The sequence below is a fragment of the Nyctereutes procyonoides genome, unplaced genomic scaffold (assembly GCF_905146905.1).
Source record: "Nyctereutes procyonoides isolate TBG_1078 unplaced genomic scaffold, NYPRO_anot_genome, whole genome shotgun sequence".
NCBI classification, from domain to species: Eukaryota; Metazoa; Chordata; class Mammalia; order Carnivora; family Canidae; genus Nyctereutes; species Nyctereutes procyonoides.
In genome coordinates, this window is record NW_026575126.1 from 69,571,051 (window position 1) to 69,586,862 (window position 15,812).

The 15,812-nt window shown below is 57.8% G+C and overlaps 2 protein-coding genes across 2 annotated transcripts; both read right to left on the reverse strand.

Moving 5' to 3' along the window:
• Positions 1-483: 483 nt before the first annotated feature.
• Positions 484-3,501, reverse strand: VGF (VGF nerve growth factor inducible). Its single transcript, XM_055341272.1, has 2 exons — positions 3,368-3,501; positions 484-2,865 (listed from the first exon to the last, which is right to left on the reverse strand). Exon 2 carries the CDS (start codon positions 2,843-2,845, stop codon positions 995-997), a length of 1,851 nt encoding a protein of 616 aa, XP_055197247.1. The 5' UTR covers positions 2,846-2,865; positions 3,368-3,501; the 3' UTR covers positions 484-994.
• A 5,186-nt stretch (positions 3,502-8,687) lies between these two features.
• Positions 8,688-12,794, reverse strand: NAT16 (N-acetyltransferase 16 (putative)). The gene is given in 8 exon segments (XM_055340735.1): positions 8,688-10,297; positions 10,300-10,383; positions 10,386-10,521; positions 11,308-11,459; positions 11,730-11,751; positions 12,143-12,228; positions 12,231-12,414; positions 12,490-12,794. Coding segments are annotated over 8 exon segments (1,002 nt in total). The 5' UTR covers positions 12,565-12,794; the 3' UTR covers positions 8,688-10,034.
• Positions 12,795-15,812: the final 3,018 nt, after the last annotated feature.

A 15,812-nucleotide genomic window follows, 5' to 3' on the forward strand; every position in this document is an offset into this window, starting at 1 on the left:
AGAGAGAAACCAGGGGTTCAAGGGCATATCCAACCCTGTACGTTTACCAAAGTGTTTAGAAGTGGTGAAAAGCAGGGTGCCTCTGTGGCTGGAGGTTCCTCCTCCCTGTTGTAAAGTGCCCAGGACCAGGGAGTATAGGGGGCAGTTAAGGGAGGTGACAGGATGAGGTGGAATAGGGACTGTGAGGAGCCACCAGTACTAAGTGGCTGGAGGATCATGGATAGAACAGCTTTCTAAGTGTCCTGGAGCTGCCCCTCTCTGGGAACCAATGACTACCTCCACCACCTCCAAGCTAGAAGTGGAATTTGGGCTTTCTTAATAGGTACAGGCCATACTCTGCTCTTGAATACGGTTGAAAGTGGTTCCACCACCCTCGCTTTTGAACAGAAGGAGTTGGTTGTTGTGGCTGGCGCTTCCCTCACCGCCCCTTGGGAAGGACCACGGAGGCCCAAGGGGACGGGTGAATAACGGAGAACAAAGTCCTAATAAAATAGTCACTTTTATTTCTTAGCAAAACTATTTCCTCCGTGAGGGGTATTTACAACAGAGAAGGGAAAGAATAGGTAAATTCACGGCGATCTGGAGAGGGCGGAGAGGCTCCTGGGAGGCCCAAAGGGCGGGAGACAGACACTTCTTCACACAATTAACTGGAACAGCTTTTTCCCGGTTTTGGACGGGGACGTCCCTAGAGGGACTAGGTAGGGACAGAGGCCCGTAGTGGGGGAGGGAATTCGCTCAAACCACCCGCCCGTCTGGGGTGGCCCCGGGGGCCTCCTCGAGGGAGTTTGGGGAGTTCGGGCTTCGAATCCGGGAAGCGGTCTGACAGGTCCCAGAGCAGCCCGGGGGCGGGGCGACCCAAGGGCGGGGGCGGGGCCGGGAGGCGGCCGAGGGCGGGGCTGGGGGAAGCATGCAAACACCGAGAGGGGAGGGGTGTAACACGGAGGGGGGTGGCAGCTCGCGCTGCAGCGGCGCGCGGGGGCGGGACCGGGGCAGGTCACGGGCGCCGGAGCAGCACGTGCTCGATATAATTCTCCAGCTCCTCCTGCTCCTGCATCCGGCGCTCCTCCGCCTCCGCCTCCTCCTGCGCGCGCCGCGCCTGGGCCTCCCGGCCTGGATAGTGATGCGAAGGCGGCAGGGCGTGGTGGTAGTGGCGGCGGCGCGAGGTGGCGGGCGGCTGCAGTGTCCGCGGCCGGATGTAGTTGGGAAAAGGGTGGTAGGGCCCGGGGGGAAACAGCTCGTCCTCCTGGCGATCCCAGGGTGGGAGCACCTCGTTCCAGTCGGGCAGCTCCTCTCGGCCGGGGGCGGGGGCAGGGGGCGGGGGCTGCGGGGAACGGACGTGGGTGGGGGCGGGGGCGGCCCGGGGGTGCGGCACGGGCTCGGGAGGGGCGTTCTTCTTCCGCTTCCGCTTCTCCTCCACCTCCTCGATGATGCTGACCACGTCGTCTGCGGGCAGGTGGAGTTTGGTGGACAGCTCGATGAGGCTGTCGATGGTCTGAGGGTCCATCTCTTCGTCGTCGTCCTCCTCCCCGCCCTCCTCTGCCCCCTCAGCCTCCTTACGACGGTGGCCGGGCATCTCTTCCTGGGAGCGCTTGTCCTCGGCTCCGGCTTCTCCGTCCTCCTCCTCTGCGAACAGCAGCGCGTTCTGCCGCGCCCTCTCCGCCTCCTCCGCCTCTGCCTCCGCCTCCGCCGCCTCCTCATCCTCTTCCCCCACCCTCTCCGCCCCGCCGCGTCGCTCCTGCTCCGCCTCCGCATCCTCCCTCACGCTCTCTCGCTCCTCCTCCTTCTCCTGCAGCCCCCGACCCCCAAGGCCGCGCTGCCGGGCCCCGCCCTGCAGCAAATACTGGAGCAGCAGGTCGGAGGCGAGGTCCGCCAGCCGCTCTTCCTGCGCCGCGGCCTGCCGTGTGGCCTCCGCCTGCCGCCGCCCGGCCTCTACCTGCGCCAGCCCTTGCTGTAGAAGGCGTTCCCCCGCTTCAGAGCCGCCCAGGAGTGAGCTCTCCGGACGGCGCGCCTGGGGGAAAGGGGCACCCAGGCTTTGGTACGCCTTGGAGAGGGGTGCCAGTGCCTCACCTAGATGTGTTTTGGGGGAAGACACTCCTTCCCCGAACTGGTGGGCTTCAGGAAGGGGCCCACTCTCGGGCATACGCGCCTGGAACTGCGGGGGAGCTGGGGGTGGCAGGGGCGCGCGCTCCGGGACGCGCGCCTGGAACTCTCCCCAGGAAGCGCGCCACACACGCTCCGGCCCGGGGCTCTCCAGGTTGACTCGGGTCAGCGTGTGCGTGCGAGTTTCCGTCTCTGCTGCCGCTGTCTCTTGCTGGCGCTTGGCGCTGCTCGGACTGAAATCTCGCAGTTCCTGGAGCAGGGAAGCTAGCGCCTCGAGCTCCTCGGAAGGGTCGCCAGCCTCGGGACCATTCTCCTGAGTCTGAGGGCGAGGCGGGGCCACAGGTGCCTGGGTCTCTGGCGCCGGGAGGCTGTGGGTCTGGCTGCGCACCGTCTCAGTCAGCAGAGCTTCTGCTGCTTCTTCCTTTGGCCCCTGCTGGGAGCCACCGGGCGCCGGAGGCGAGGCGGGGCGGTCAAGTGCCTGCAGCAGCACCGCGGCCAGCGCCCGGGGATCCACGCCCTGGAAAAGCTCTCCCTCATCCTGAGGCTCGGAATTTCGAGCCGTTCGGACCTCTGGGGCGCTAACATCCTTCGGCCCGGGCACTGAGTCCCCAGCTACCGGCTCTTTATGTTCAGAGCTGAGGGGAGGTGGCTGCGCCTCAGGGTGCCCCGGGGGCGCTGCTCCCAACCCCTTGATCAGTAGAAGGAAGCAGAAGAGGGTGGAAGCCGGCAACCTGAGCGATTTCATGACCAAAGGACTGCCGGAGACTGAAAAATAGAAGGGACCAAAGAAAGAGAGGGTTTCTGTAAGAATTTTCCGCTCTCTGATTCTATATCCCCTTCCCCCACCTTTAATCAGGAAATCCAGGGCTTCCCTCATCCCCCTAACCTTACCCAGAAGAGGGACGTTTAGGAGCAAAGGAGGAAGATGTTGTGCCGATCTCTGGAGTCGTGTAAACGGGAAAACGTCCGCAACCCGCGCTCCCCCCAGTGCCTCCTCGCCCCCTTGCCTAAGCCATCTCACTGCCAGCGCCCACGTACTAAGCAGCTAAGATAAGGGGGGGAATCTCTGCTCCCTCCCCACAGGACTCCCCGGATGGTGCGTGGGCGACTTCAGCAGCAAGAGAAAAGCGGCGACTCCCCCATTTAGCAGGGACCCTTACCGGGGGCACCCCGCTGTGTTTTTAACACCCCCATCCGGGAGGAGAGAGAACCCTCCCTCACGCCCACGGCTGCCGAGGGTTTGAGGGATGGACAGCGGAGTATTTACCAGCTGGTGTCACGATGCGGGAGGTGGAGAAGAGGGTCGGGGCAGGGTGGGGACAGGGGAAGATCGGGACGCGTCCGCCTCGGCTCCGAGCAGTGGCTGGGATAGGAGCGACGGTCGAGTTCTGGCGTCCAGTGGGTTGGGCTCAGCTGGGTCCGCGCGGCTCTGGGCGACTCGCTCGCTCCGGCTTCAGCACGCTGGACAGCGCCCGCGCCGCTGCCGCCTTATAAAGGGGAGAGCGCAGGGTCACGTGGGCTTGCCCCGCCCCATTGACGTCAATGTTCATTCATGGGGAAGCGGGCGGGCGCCTCGAGGTGGGGGGCAGCCCGGTGATTGGAGAATGTGTTCCTCTCCCGGCCCGCGCCTGCGCGCCGGGAGCCTCGGCTGGAGGGGCGTGCGCTAGCCGAGCACCGGGGAAATGAATGAATGAATGAATGAATGAAATCGCTGAGGCGGGCGGGGCAGGGGGCTATGAATGAATGAAGGAGGGACGAGGAGAAAAGGATGAATGAATGAATGGGAGAGTGAATGGAAGGGTGGATGCAGAGACGTTGCAAGGCGGGAGGGTGGGTTACAGAGCAACTTGCAGCTGCGGGAGCCCGCGTCGCTGAGCCGAGTATGATGGGGGCACTCCCAGAGTCTGACTGGGCATCAGTAGGAGATCCATACTGGGGAGGGGGAGGATAAGGATTCCAAAGCCGAGGAAGGGGCTGGACTCCCCATTCCCGACCGCACGCACGGTCCATGGGGAACACACCCAAGGACGGCGTGAACCCGAGAGAGGAGGGACTGATCTGCGCGCCTGCGGGCGCTGTTCGCGGACCTGCGGTGCGGGCTTCCGGCCCTGGGCCGGGGCAGATGGGTGAATCTTGCGGTTTTGGTAATCCCGTTGGAAAGGGTCCGAGTCGGAAGAAAGGGGAAAGGCTGAGGATGTGTATGCCTCTGTGTCGTGTCTGTTCACAGTCGGTGCGTGTTTGGAGAAAAAGGTGTGTCTGTCCTTCTGTCCAGCTCACTGTAGCGTATGTTGGTGCCCCGGCTTGCTCCTTGTCAGCCCACCTCTCTGCACCCTCCTCCTGCTTCTTTCCCTCCCTCTGCTTCCCCCCAAAGGACGTTTGGAGGGCGAGAGCAGACCAGGTGGGGAGGGGGTTGCGCAGGTTGGGGGGGTGACTCAACCCCAGCTCTCTCCACTGCTTAAAGGGAAGGTTTGAACGCGTTGCGGAGGGGTGGGGGTGGGTGTGCAACGTCAGAGATAGCCCCTCTCTACCACCAGACCCCTTGTCCGTATCTCCTGCCAGAGGCGTTGGGGTTGGGGGCTTGGACAGCTGGGGGGGGCGATGACGCACAGATTGCGCAAAGAGAATCCATCAGCGAGCCGGGTCCAGTGAAGGGAGACCAGCCCGTGGGCGGGGGTGGGGGGGAGGACGGAAATGGGGAGGGGGCAGGGGAGCAGCCACTGCAGGAATGAAGGGGAGGAGGGAGGCTGGAGGGGGCTGCGGTGCAGGCAGAGAGCTGTGCGGGGGCGTGGGCAGGGAAAGGGGGGAGTGACAATGACACATGCCAGACACACAAGAACTGCGGACACAGGGGTGCCTGTGGGCACACGCAGGGCACCCGCACCCTAAGATTCTGGAAACCGAGATAAGGGCTGTCTGTCAGGGGCGCAGGGACTCTTTCAGAGCCAGTCCTCAACCCCCTCCTCATCACTTCCTAGCACTGACCCTCCTTTGCTTGCTCTCTCTCTCTCTCTCTCTCTCTCTCTCTCTCTCTCACTGTCACACACACACACACACTCACTCACTCACGTGCTTTCCCTCTATAGCCAGCAGTGGCTTCTCGGTTCCATCAGTGGCTCGACTTTCCCAGAAGAAAGCCCATCAGCTCTGCAGGGAAAGAGGTGGGGAGGAGTAGAGAGAGAGGAAAGAGAAAAGATGGGAGCAGGAGAGGGAGGGAGGAAGGAAGAAATCTGGAACAGGTAGAAGGAACAGGCTAAAGGAGGAGGAAAAAAAAAAAACAACAACAACACAGCACTAAGAACCAAGGTGACTGTGGAAATAGCAAAGAAAGCAGAGAGAGGAGGGGGCAGCCGACCCCAAGGCTCTGCCTCTCCCGCCACCTTCAACACACACACAACTATCTAGGACCACTCCTTAACCTGGGGGCTCCTCTCATTACTCTTTCCCCTCCTCTTCTTTTCCCCTTTATCTTCCCAGCCTGGTTACAGTGAGCAGTAGGATGGGGAGGGGGTCACGTTACCTTCCCGAGGAGGATGAATCAGAGAGATGGCTCAGACATCTGGAGGGGGGAAGGGAAGCCATCCAAGAGAGAAGGAAGAGAGGAGGGAAAGAGCCAAGGGGGGCAGACAGAGGCTGATGGGGTTCACAACTAAGTGTGAGATGAAGGGAGACAGGCACCTAGAAAAAAGGTTTGTGTTCCTGTAGGCTTTTGTACATGCACGAGCACCTATGTGTGCATGTACATATATATGCATGTGCATGTGTGCACATGTGCAGAGTTCAATGAAACATATGGGGGGGAGAAAGGGAACTGGAAGACCAAGTGTGTATTTAATCAGATAGAATGGATGGGCATGATAGTGTTCTACTTTAAATATGAAATCTTCTCTTGCAATCTGTGTGGCCATGTTTTTGCCTATTTCCAGATGTCTTTGTATGAGTGTCTGGGGTTTCCGGTACTTCTGAGTGTCTATATACCTGTGTGGTTGGGAGACTTTGAGTGGATCCAGTCTGGGGATCTGCTGATGTCTGAAAAATGAGCCTGGCTTGATGTGTCAATAGTGTGTGTGTGTGTGTGTGTGTGTGTGTGTGTGTACACACATGTGTCTTTGTGCATTTCTCTGGATCCTTCTATGCTTTTTGATTTATGTTAGAAGTTATGTGCATGTCTCCATGTCTTTGATCTGCTGCCCCTCCCCCACATTCACTATCTCTAGGTTGCTGTGCAGTAAAGCCACTCATCTGCAGCCCCCAAGTTCCAGTCCTTGCCCCCCTGTTTTCAGAGTGTTCCATTCTTCCCCAACTCTTCACCCCTTGCTTCCTCCTCTCAGCCCAGAAGCTCAGGGGACCTTCTCAGATGCTGACATCCCAAGAATCTCAGTCAGCATGGAGTGGGGGACAGGGGCAGCAAGATGGATCCCGAGGCACTCGGGGCAATAGGCTCGGTGATTCCACAATTTGGGTCATGTCCGCATGGACTCTGAATCTCTGAGTCTGTTTCTGCCTCACTTTATCTCAGTTCCCTACCTGGGTCTGCTCATTCAGACACACCCCACCTCCCAGAGATGTGCTGTGCCCTTCATACCCTGCTGCCTCTAGGGGTTTCTGGAACTGGGGACAGTTGCCTGGAATTGGTAGAGGAGGAAGATGGCAGGAAAGATAAAGAATGGAGAGCCAGAGCTGGAAAAGGCAATGCTGAGATGGAGACCTGGAGGGGATGCCTGATGTTTGCTCTGAGTTATTTGTATAAATCTTTCTCTCTGTCTTTGTTTCTGAATCTCTCATACTCTCCAAGAGGGCAACAGGAAAAGATGGGGTCCAGTGGAGTAGTGATCCAAACTGAAGATTTGGAAAGCCAGGGGAGGGGGGAGAAAGAGCATTGTCTTTTCCCTGAGAAGCTTTGGAAGAGAAAAAGAGGGCAGGGACTTGGGGACCCCCGCAGCTCACCGTCCCCCCATCTTTCCCTTCCCCCCACCGGTGACTCACCTCTGCAGCCTTTCATTGCGTCAGCCATTGGGGGACAGGCAGGGAGGGGGGCACTTTATGAGAGGGGCAGGGGTCTCCACTTTGACCTGAAAGAAGGTACTGAAGGTCCCCCTGAAAATGGCCCAATTAAAAAGCGTCATTGCCCTATCGCCTGCCCAGCCCAATTCAGTAGAGTGGGGAGGGGACTGAGAGGGGCTGGGGGCCACTGATGGGTCTGGGAATGATAAGTAATAATAAGAGGGCACTCACCCTGATTTTCAGTTCCGGGGTCCCATTCTCTCATGCCCCCACCCACTCCTGAGTGGGGGATGGGAGACCCAGCAAGCCGGGGGAGGGCAAAGCCGCAGAGATGAGTCACCAAGAGAATGAGAGAGAGAGAAAGAGACAGAGATGGGATGAGGGGAGACACAGAGATAGCTTCTGGAGAGATTGAGAAGGAAAACACACACGCCATGAAGGTGATAGCCACAAACTAACCAGAGAAAGCAAATTATGTACTTTCATAATCCTGAACCAGCCTCCTCCAGACCCACCTGTCACACACAAACATACTATTATTCAGAGTTACACTGATATTCTGAGACACACCCACTTACACAAACACAATATCACACCTAGCCTGGCAGTGTCATTCGGACACATGCTGAAGATGTGACCAGGGTAATGGAGATTTGCGTTGAGAGCCCTCATTCCTTTCACATGGGATGGTGGGAGGGGGTAAAAACCCTGAGGGAATGTGACTTCAAAAATCCAAGATGCGGTTTCAGGGACTCAAAGGCTACGCCTTGCACACACGACGATATACAGTTGTCCTACCTCCCCATCCACACATACAGAGTAACATATCAAGCATCGTCCTCATCAAAAAGCCCCTTGGAGTACCTGATTCTGGGGTACACCAGGCACGTTGTCCCGAATACATCCCACCCGGACACCCTGGGACTCGTACACACATGTACAGAAACGCAGACACACAAAGACGCCCATGGACACACTCACACGGACGGTAACCACCTTGCGCTGCCTCGCCTGCGTCCGTGAGTCCTGGCGCCCCCGCGTGTTACTTTTCGGAATCGCAGTCTCCGGCGCTCCGGAGCTTGGCTCCGGGGGCGGGGGGGACGGGGGGGCGGTGCCCATGCTCCCTCCACCTCCTCCCCCTTCTGCGCGGTGCCCACCCAGGAATCCGGAAAGCGGGCGCGCTGGCTGAGAAAGCCCGAGAGCTGGGAGTTAGATGCCTGGATTGTGGGGCTGGGGGAGGCCGGTCCTGGATGCCAAGGGGAACTTGGGAGAGAAGCCCATAGAATTTGGGTAGCCCCAGACTCCCAGGTCCAGTGGAAAACGAGACCCAGGCTTGTCAGGGCGCCGCGCAGCTGCCCGCCTCGCTTCTGAGCAACTGCTTCTTTCTGCCGCTTGGCTGGGGTGGGGGTGGGGGCGCACAGCGGCCAGCAGCCCTCTCCAGCTCCAGGAAGTCATTAGCCCCATTGCCACAGGGCTTAGAGATCCTCTCTAATACAGGCTGCTAGGGAAAGGGGGGGAGGATAATGCGTCTCATCCCTCCCCCACTGAGAAGTGAAACAGACACAGAGGGTGGGCTAAGGGTCCGTTTTATTGCAATACAGCCTCGGTTGAAGTGATAGGGAGGGTGGCAGCATGGCCAGGCGCCGAAGGCAGCCAAGCAAGGCAGTGCAGCACAGCAGCAAAACCGGAACTGGGGGAAGTGATGAAGCAGCCGCGGGCCTCTTTGCCCACCTTCTTTCACCTCCAGATGCCCTGCTCTGCCCATGTCTTCAATTCCATCCCCAGTGCCCCCTGTGCTTGCTGTCAACAAATCCCCACCAATTGTGCATCACCCAACAAGAAGTCCAAACACTCATGGTCACAGAGTGGGGTTCTGAGGCATGCCTGGGGCTTGGGACACCTGAATTCTAGTCCCTGCCAGGCTCCCAGCTACTTTGAGTGACTTGGGAGTCACTTTGATCTTTGCGAGCCTCTGTGTCCTCCCTCGGTGGTAAATGTGAGGATCCAGTGTAGGAGACAGTGCTGTGCAATTGCAGCTGTTACTACTTGCATTCAAATAGAAAACTGCCAAAGTCCAAGAAGCATAAAGGAACCAGAGAAAGGGAGGCACGTCCAAAAATATCTGGGGTGGGGGTTCCAGTGGCGCTAGAAGGCAGCCTGGTTAGAACCGGAAGACAGCCCCATACTGGGCTGTGGGACCTGCCCACCCCACACCAAACTCTCCAGCCCCACCTCCCTGGTCCATGGCCTGGTTCAGGCCACTGGTTGGGGGCATGGGAAGGGGGCTTTAAAATAGCAACAGGGAACAAAGTGGGAGGAAACCCTCCGAGGGAGCAGGCTTGGAAAAATGTGTTAGGAGAAGGTCAACAGGACATTATAATTCTAGTTCATTTACAGGTGCTCTCTCTCCCTATTGCACACAGGGCGGATGATGAAGGGGTCATGGGGAAGAGGAATGGAGAAGCAGACAAATGGGCCATGAGGAGCTCAGTGTCTGGGAGGTCCAGGGAGGAGGATAGGAGCACAGAAAGAAGGAGGGAGAGGATGCAGAGGCACGGGAGTCTGAGAAGGAGGCAAGGATCGGAATGCACAGCAAGCTCTGAGAGCTTGAGAAGGGAGGGAGGAAGAAAAGTAATACGTGTTGGGCAGCTGGGTGTAGCACATCCCTCTGCCCCCTTTCGCCCCTGAGGGGGCAGAAGGGAGAAGTCAGGAAGGCAGAGTTCACTGTTAGGCGAGGGCGGACCGACCAGAAAAGGCTCATGAGTCTGGGAAGGAACCCATTCTTTGCCCGGTTAGGGGGGGAAAGGTGGACAATAGCAACGCAGGGGCCTCCCCCAAGCCCAGCGGTTCGGATCAAGGCGTGGGCAGAAACACAGACGCAGGGTTTGGACGCGTTAGAGTCCAGATGGCAGACAGAAAGGTAGAGTAAACGTTTAGGGAGGGCGCTCCTCCGGGTCAGGGTAGGCTTCAGAGCCAGCAGCCGAGCGCCCGGTGGAGGGGGCGGAGCTTGCAAACGGTGGAGGGCAGGGCTTGCTGGAGATCAGTTCTAAAGTGCTTCTTCTCTCCCCTCGGATAGGAGCGGCCCTAGTTGTCCGCCTGCAGAAGTCAGCCAGCTGCGACCATAACTGGGGCGCTAGGAAAACCTGGCACATGACGTTGAGGCCGGCGAGACGCGGGGCCTAGCGGTGCAGGTGTCAGAAAGCTGGCTCTGCACCTGCGCGCCATCGCTGCCAAAGGCGTCGATGTGGAGGTAGCGCCACGACCTGTCACCGCCCTGAGGATGGAGAAGGGGCGCGTGCACAGCGTGAGCACTTGCGGGTATGCGCGGCTGTCCACGTGCCACTCCAGGCCCTCAGCCGCCAGCAGGCGCAGGTTGCTCGGCCAGTCCTGGGTGATAGCCCCGTCCGGAAGCACGTCGCGCTGCGGGAAAGGAAGGCGACAGGAGGAGGTGTGCCACGTCGCCACCAGCCTCCAACATGGCCTCGGTGGGCAGCGTCGAGAAGGTGCCCGAGGCCCACACGTCACCAGCCGCACGCCCAGCCCAGCCAGTGGGGTTGAGATCTAAGGATGTCCTGCGGGGGTCAAGTGTGAGCACCGGGTGGACAGCGGGAGGCCTGGAGAGCCCAGTGCTTCTTGGCATCTTCACTCCTACATTAACATCCACGGGATCCCGGTAGGGCCCCCTCAGGAGGACCTATAGTGCCAGGCCAGGTGGCATGGGGTATGTGAAAGCCTGTGCCCACCCTCACCCCACCCCACCCCCAGGGTAGCATGGAGGAACCAGGTGCAAGGCCTCAGAATATGTACCTGTTCCCCAAGGATGGGGTCAGAGCCAGGGAGCCAGAGACGGGGGGAGTGGAAGGGAAGGGAAGAGATTAGTCGGTAGGACAGGGGAGACGCAGAGGAAGGAGAAAGGCTCAGGTTAGGATCTTTGGGTCCCTGGGGGAAGGCAGGATCGATAGAGGGGAGGCAGCGAAAGGGTCCAGCCATCTGGAGTAAGGAATGAGGGTTTGACACCTCGGAGTCTGGGAGCTTTTTGACACCCCCTGGACAGAAGGGCCTGGATAAGGGCTGGGAGTGCGGGGGGGGGGGGGGGGGCAGGGCTCACGGGCGCCCCCACTTGGCAGAGCCAGCAGAGATAGCAAGCCAGCGAGTGGGTGAGAAGGGGAGGACGACTGGCTCTCTGAGCTCCCCAGTCCTTCTCACCTGTTTGGGGATAAGGCGGTATTTCTCCAGCTCCCGGAGGCCCAGCTGGTTATCCCGGATGAGCTGTGCCACCTCGACCCCCGGGTGCTGTGGCTGGACTAGCTGGGAGCAGAAGCGCTGCAGCAGCTGCGCGACGCCCTTGCCATCGCGATCTGCGGACCCTGGCGGTTAGGGGCCCCTCCGCCCCTGCTAGGGCTCTCGGCTCACAGGGCTTTCCTCTTCCCCCACGTTGAGCGCTCCGTCGTCACCACCCCGGGCGCCAGGCCAGACCCGGGCCTGCCCAGGGAGATATCCTCAGCACTCAGGTCTCGAATTCCAGAGCCTGCAGAAAGACCATTCGTCATTTCGAGATGATCGAGATGGTCGGGTTCGGCTGGCACCCGGTCCCTGAGCATCGCCACGCCCCCTTTCCTTGGCTCCACCCCAGGAGCTTGCTACTAGTCCCTAGTCCCTGCTACTAGTCTCCTTAACTCCGTCTAGACCCCGTCACCTGCTCACCGCGTCCGGGTGTTCTCCATGCTCAGTCTACTCAGAGGTCCTGACCCCACTCTTGCTCTCACCTCCGGTCTACCCTCTCTTGACTGCTCTCTTCTTTTTGCGCTCCTGCCCCCAGAAACTCCTCAAAGGAATCCTCAAATATAGAAGCTCTCACCAGCCCCTCCCTCCGCTCCTCGGAGTTCCGTGTGTCCTCCATCCTACTCAGTTGCCCAGGCCCCTGGATCCGTTCACCGGACTCTGGTTCTAAAGTGGACTGGCTCCTCTTTAGAGCCCTCTAGAGGAGGGCTAGGGGAGAGATTTGCCTCTTCTCCTTCCTAAGATCTATACTCACCCAAACGTGGTTCCCCCTCTTTTCCCCTGGGCCCTGCCGGTTTACCACTCCTCCGTTGCGTGTGGCCAGCACCATGCTGGGATTGGGATCCGGAGCCAGCTGTGGTAGTGACTGGGAAGGTAGTTGAGGCCACCGTAGATGTTCCCTGAGATGGCCAGCACCTCCTCAAACTTCTGTTCTGTTTCTACCATGAAGTCCAATGGCTCAGCCTTAGCCTCAGGCCATGATCTGGACCTGGGGTTGGCCCTCCAGGACTTGGCCTTGGCCTCAGACCCTGACTTAACCCCCAAGGTCTCAGTCTCAACCTCAAGCCCAGATTCGGATCTGGACTTGGCGGGATGTCTGAGTGTGACTCCACATCTGGATCAGCCTCTTTCTAGCTTAGGGACCTCTGAGCTGGCTGTGCCATAACTGGTTTCCAGCTTCATTACTCTGCAGAAAAGAGACAACCCCGTATTGTGGTTAGAGTCCCTGTTTCCACATGTGGCCCCTAAACACTCAGTCCCCCACAGCCCTTTCCTACACAAATACTCCTTCTCTTCTGCTCTCCACAGGGACCCTGGGAATACAGGACCTCCAGCTCTGATCAGCTCCCAGAGCTCCCAATCCTACCCTGCTCTACCCAGAATACTACTCGACAGTCACAACTCATGAACCCCATGAGCTCCTCAGAGACTTGCCTGAGATCTTTACCTCCAGTTGCCCCCAGGGACTCAGACAAGGGGCAGAAGGCCCTTGGAAGGGTAAAAAATTGAAAGACATCCCTACAGGGGATGTCTTAGGTGTCACCTTTCTAAGACCTCTGCAGGAACATGAGAAACCATCATCTCCACTCTCCTACAAAAGAGTTCCCTGGGAAAAACAGAGGGTTCAGTCCTTCCCCTTCCTACCACTACCAGTCACAATCCCAGGGCAAAGGGAGGGGGAGTAGACTCCAGATTCCCCTCATTGCCCCCCCCAGTACCCTCTGACACATACATTCAAACATAAGCCAGAAGAGTAAACAGATGGACAGCTCCATTAGAAAATTTAAAGTCCTTCCTCCCAGGCCAATCAAACCTGCCTTTCTCTTACTCCTGCTGGATTTTGTTCCCTCCTTCTCCATAGGGAGACCCGGCTCCACCTGAGGGCTAGATGATCATTTGGGAAAGGGCTCTGTGGGAGCTCTTGCAAACAAAATGTCCACAAAGATCACCCATGCCCCTCTCTCCTATTTACCTTCCCTCCAGAGAGTCTCTCTGTTCTTTCTCTCCATCTATTCTTCTTTCTAATTTCTTCCTATAATTCTTGCTCTATCTTCTACTCAAGACTTTCTGTGTCCTTCCTATTCACATTTTTTGGGTCAACTCCTATGGATCTGGCACCCTTTGGCCTCCAGCCCTTCTGTTTTCCCTGCCAGAGGCAGAGCCAAGAGAAAACCCCCTCCCCATGTCCTAATGACTCCTCATTTCCAGACGTCTCTCCTCCAGACCAACCAAATCCACCAATTAAACCACTCTCTTCTTATTCAGCCAGTTATAATTTTCCCTTCACATAACCTACCTTAAGCCTCATTAACCAACATCCCAGGAAATAAATATACCAGCTACTATCTGGGGGATGATATTGGTTTGGTTGGATTTTTGTTTTTGTTTTGTTAACAAGAACATGAGCTAGGTTTGGGAGAGGGGACAATCAATGACACCAATGAATTTAGGGATGGTCTTAGCTTCCATGCCACAAACACAGCCCACATAAACACGGTGTGCTTGCTATACAGACATGGCTTCAAAACAGGAGTCCCATCTCCCTCTTCTTTTCCACCTGATGCTGATGTCTAAGGCTCTCCCAGGTAATCCTTACCTGGACGAGGTAAGACAGCACCAGACCATCAGAGAGCAGGGAAGGACAGGCCCAGAGGATCTTAGAGATCACTAGAGACCATCAGATTCAAACCACTTCTTTCATGATGAGAAACAAGCACCGAAGGAGGCTAAGATCTTGCCTAAGGTGACTCAGCTTGGGCAGAGCCAGGCTAAAAGTTAAGTTATCCTGGCTCCAGATTCCTTGTGGCAGGGTCTGGGAATGATGGGTCTCAGAGATGAGCAAGTTGGCTTGTGGCTCCTATCTACATTTCTAGGCAACCTCACCAGCTGATCACAGGACCCCCCAAAATACTAGCTGGTAGTTCTGTATAGACCCCAGCCATTCCCTGATGCCCCAAAAGGGGACAGAACATAAGCAACTTGTAGACAAGGACACATCCAACTAATTCAAGACGTTAGGCTTCAGTTACCGTCCTTTGCTTTCCAGTTAGGGGAGACTGTTTCCAAAGGGTGTGTCTACATCTTAGATAAGATTGTTTGTAAGGGGGTCATAGGAAAGAAAGAAGAGCTTGCAAATTCATCTCTCCCATTTTCTTCCTGGGCACTCCTCCACACCTCTTCCATTTGTGGGTGGTGGTGGTGGTGGGTGTAGCTAGACAAAAGTTCTAAGTTCCTCAAATCCTGGGGATGGTGGGTGCTGGGAACAAAGCAGACTAGGGGTTCCAGGCCAAGCCAAAGCTGCGGGCTGGCCCTACAACCCTGGTTCCTCACTCCAATCTCTTCCTAACCTTCAGAACAGCGTCTTCCAACCTGGCTCCTTGAACTATCATTCCCATAAGGTGTCTAGGCAGAGGCAGCCCTGTGCCTCCAGGGCACTGTGGGAGATGTAGTTCAGGCATCTCCCGGACCCAGCTCCAAGAAGAGGGGCAGCGTTTCCCTTACCCTCCACATTCTCGCATCCTTGGTTCCATTCTTTCAATCTTATAAATATGAATGACCACTCGGGAGGGGATGATTATTGTCCTCGCTGGGCATGCTGGGAGCCCCCCACTCCACCTCCACCGCGCCCCACACACCTGAAATATTGATGCCCTTGAGGTCGACAGCTTCTCAGAGCTGGAAGAGGGAGGAGAGGGAGCAGAGGGAGCATTGAGCGGAGAGGCGGAGACAAAGAGACAGCAGCTACACAAAGCGCCCAAAGAAGAGAGCCGAAAAGACAGGAAGGAGACAAAGGCGGACAGGGTGATGCTGGGCAGGAGAGGATGGGAGAGGGGAGTGGGAGGAGGCACGGACAGAAACACAGACATGACACCTCGTGACTCAGGACACAGCGGATGCCAAAAAAGTCCTAGCGCTGCACCCCCTCCCCAGGGAGACCAGAAATAGAAAGCAGCGACACATCCCCTTCTCCCCACGGTGTGCGATGGGGGGGAAGGGGTCAAGGGGAGGAGAGAGCCAGAAAAAGAGTCTGGAAGAGAACAGAGACCTTGGAAACAGAGACAGGGGAAACAAGATGAAATGGGGCAGAGCCAGGGGATGCGAAAGATAGACGAAGGAGAGGTGGGGGAGTGCCCCAGAGCCACAGCCATGGATTAGGGGGCTGCACTGGAGAGTCTTCCCCTGTCTTTCCTCTTCACCTTTCCAGGAGTGGGGAGTGGGGGCGGCAAGCGGGAGGGAGATTCTGAAGGAAGCTGTCTACTTGGCAGGGGCCCCCCTGGGCGCCAGGCTCTGGGGACAGGTGGGAGCTCAATGGCGACGGGGTGGGGGAAGGATGACGGACGGGAAAGTGCCTCCGAACATCTAGGCAAAGTCCCGGTCCCCGTTATCTGGGTCACCGGACCGGAGGGGTTGGGCTCTAGGGGGCGCAGCGG

Coding starts and splice junctions, on each gene's coding strand:
- VGF (XM_055341272.1), bottom strand. CDS start 2,845: ATGAAATCGCTCAGGTTGCCGGCTTCCACCCTCTTCTGCTTCCTTCTA.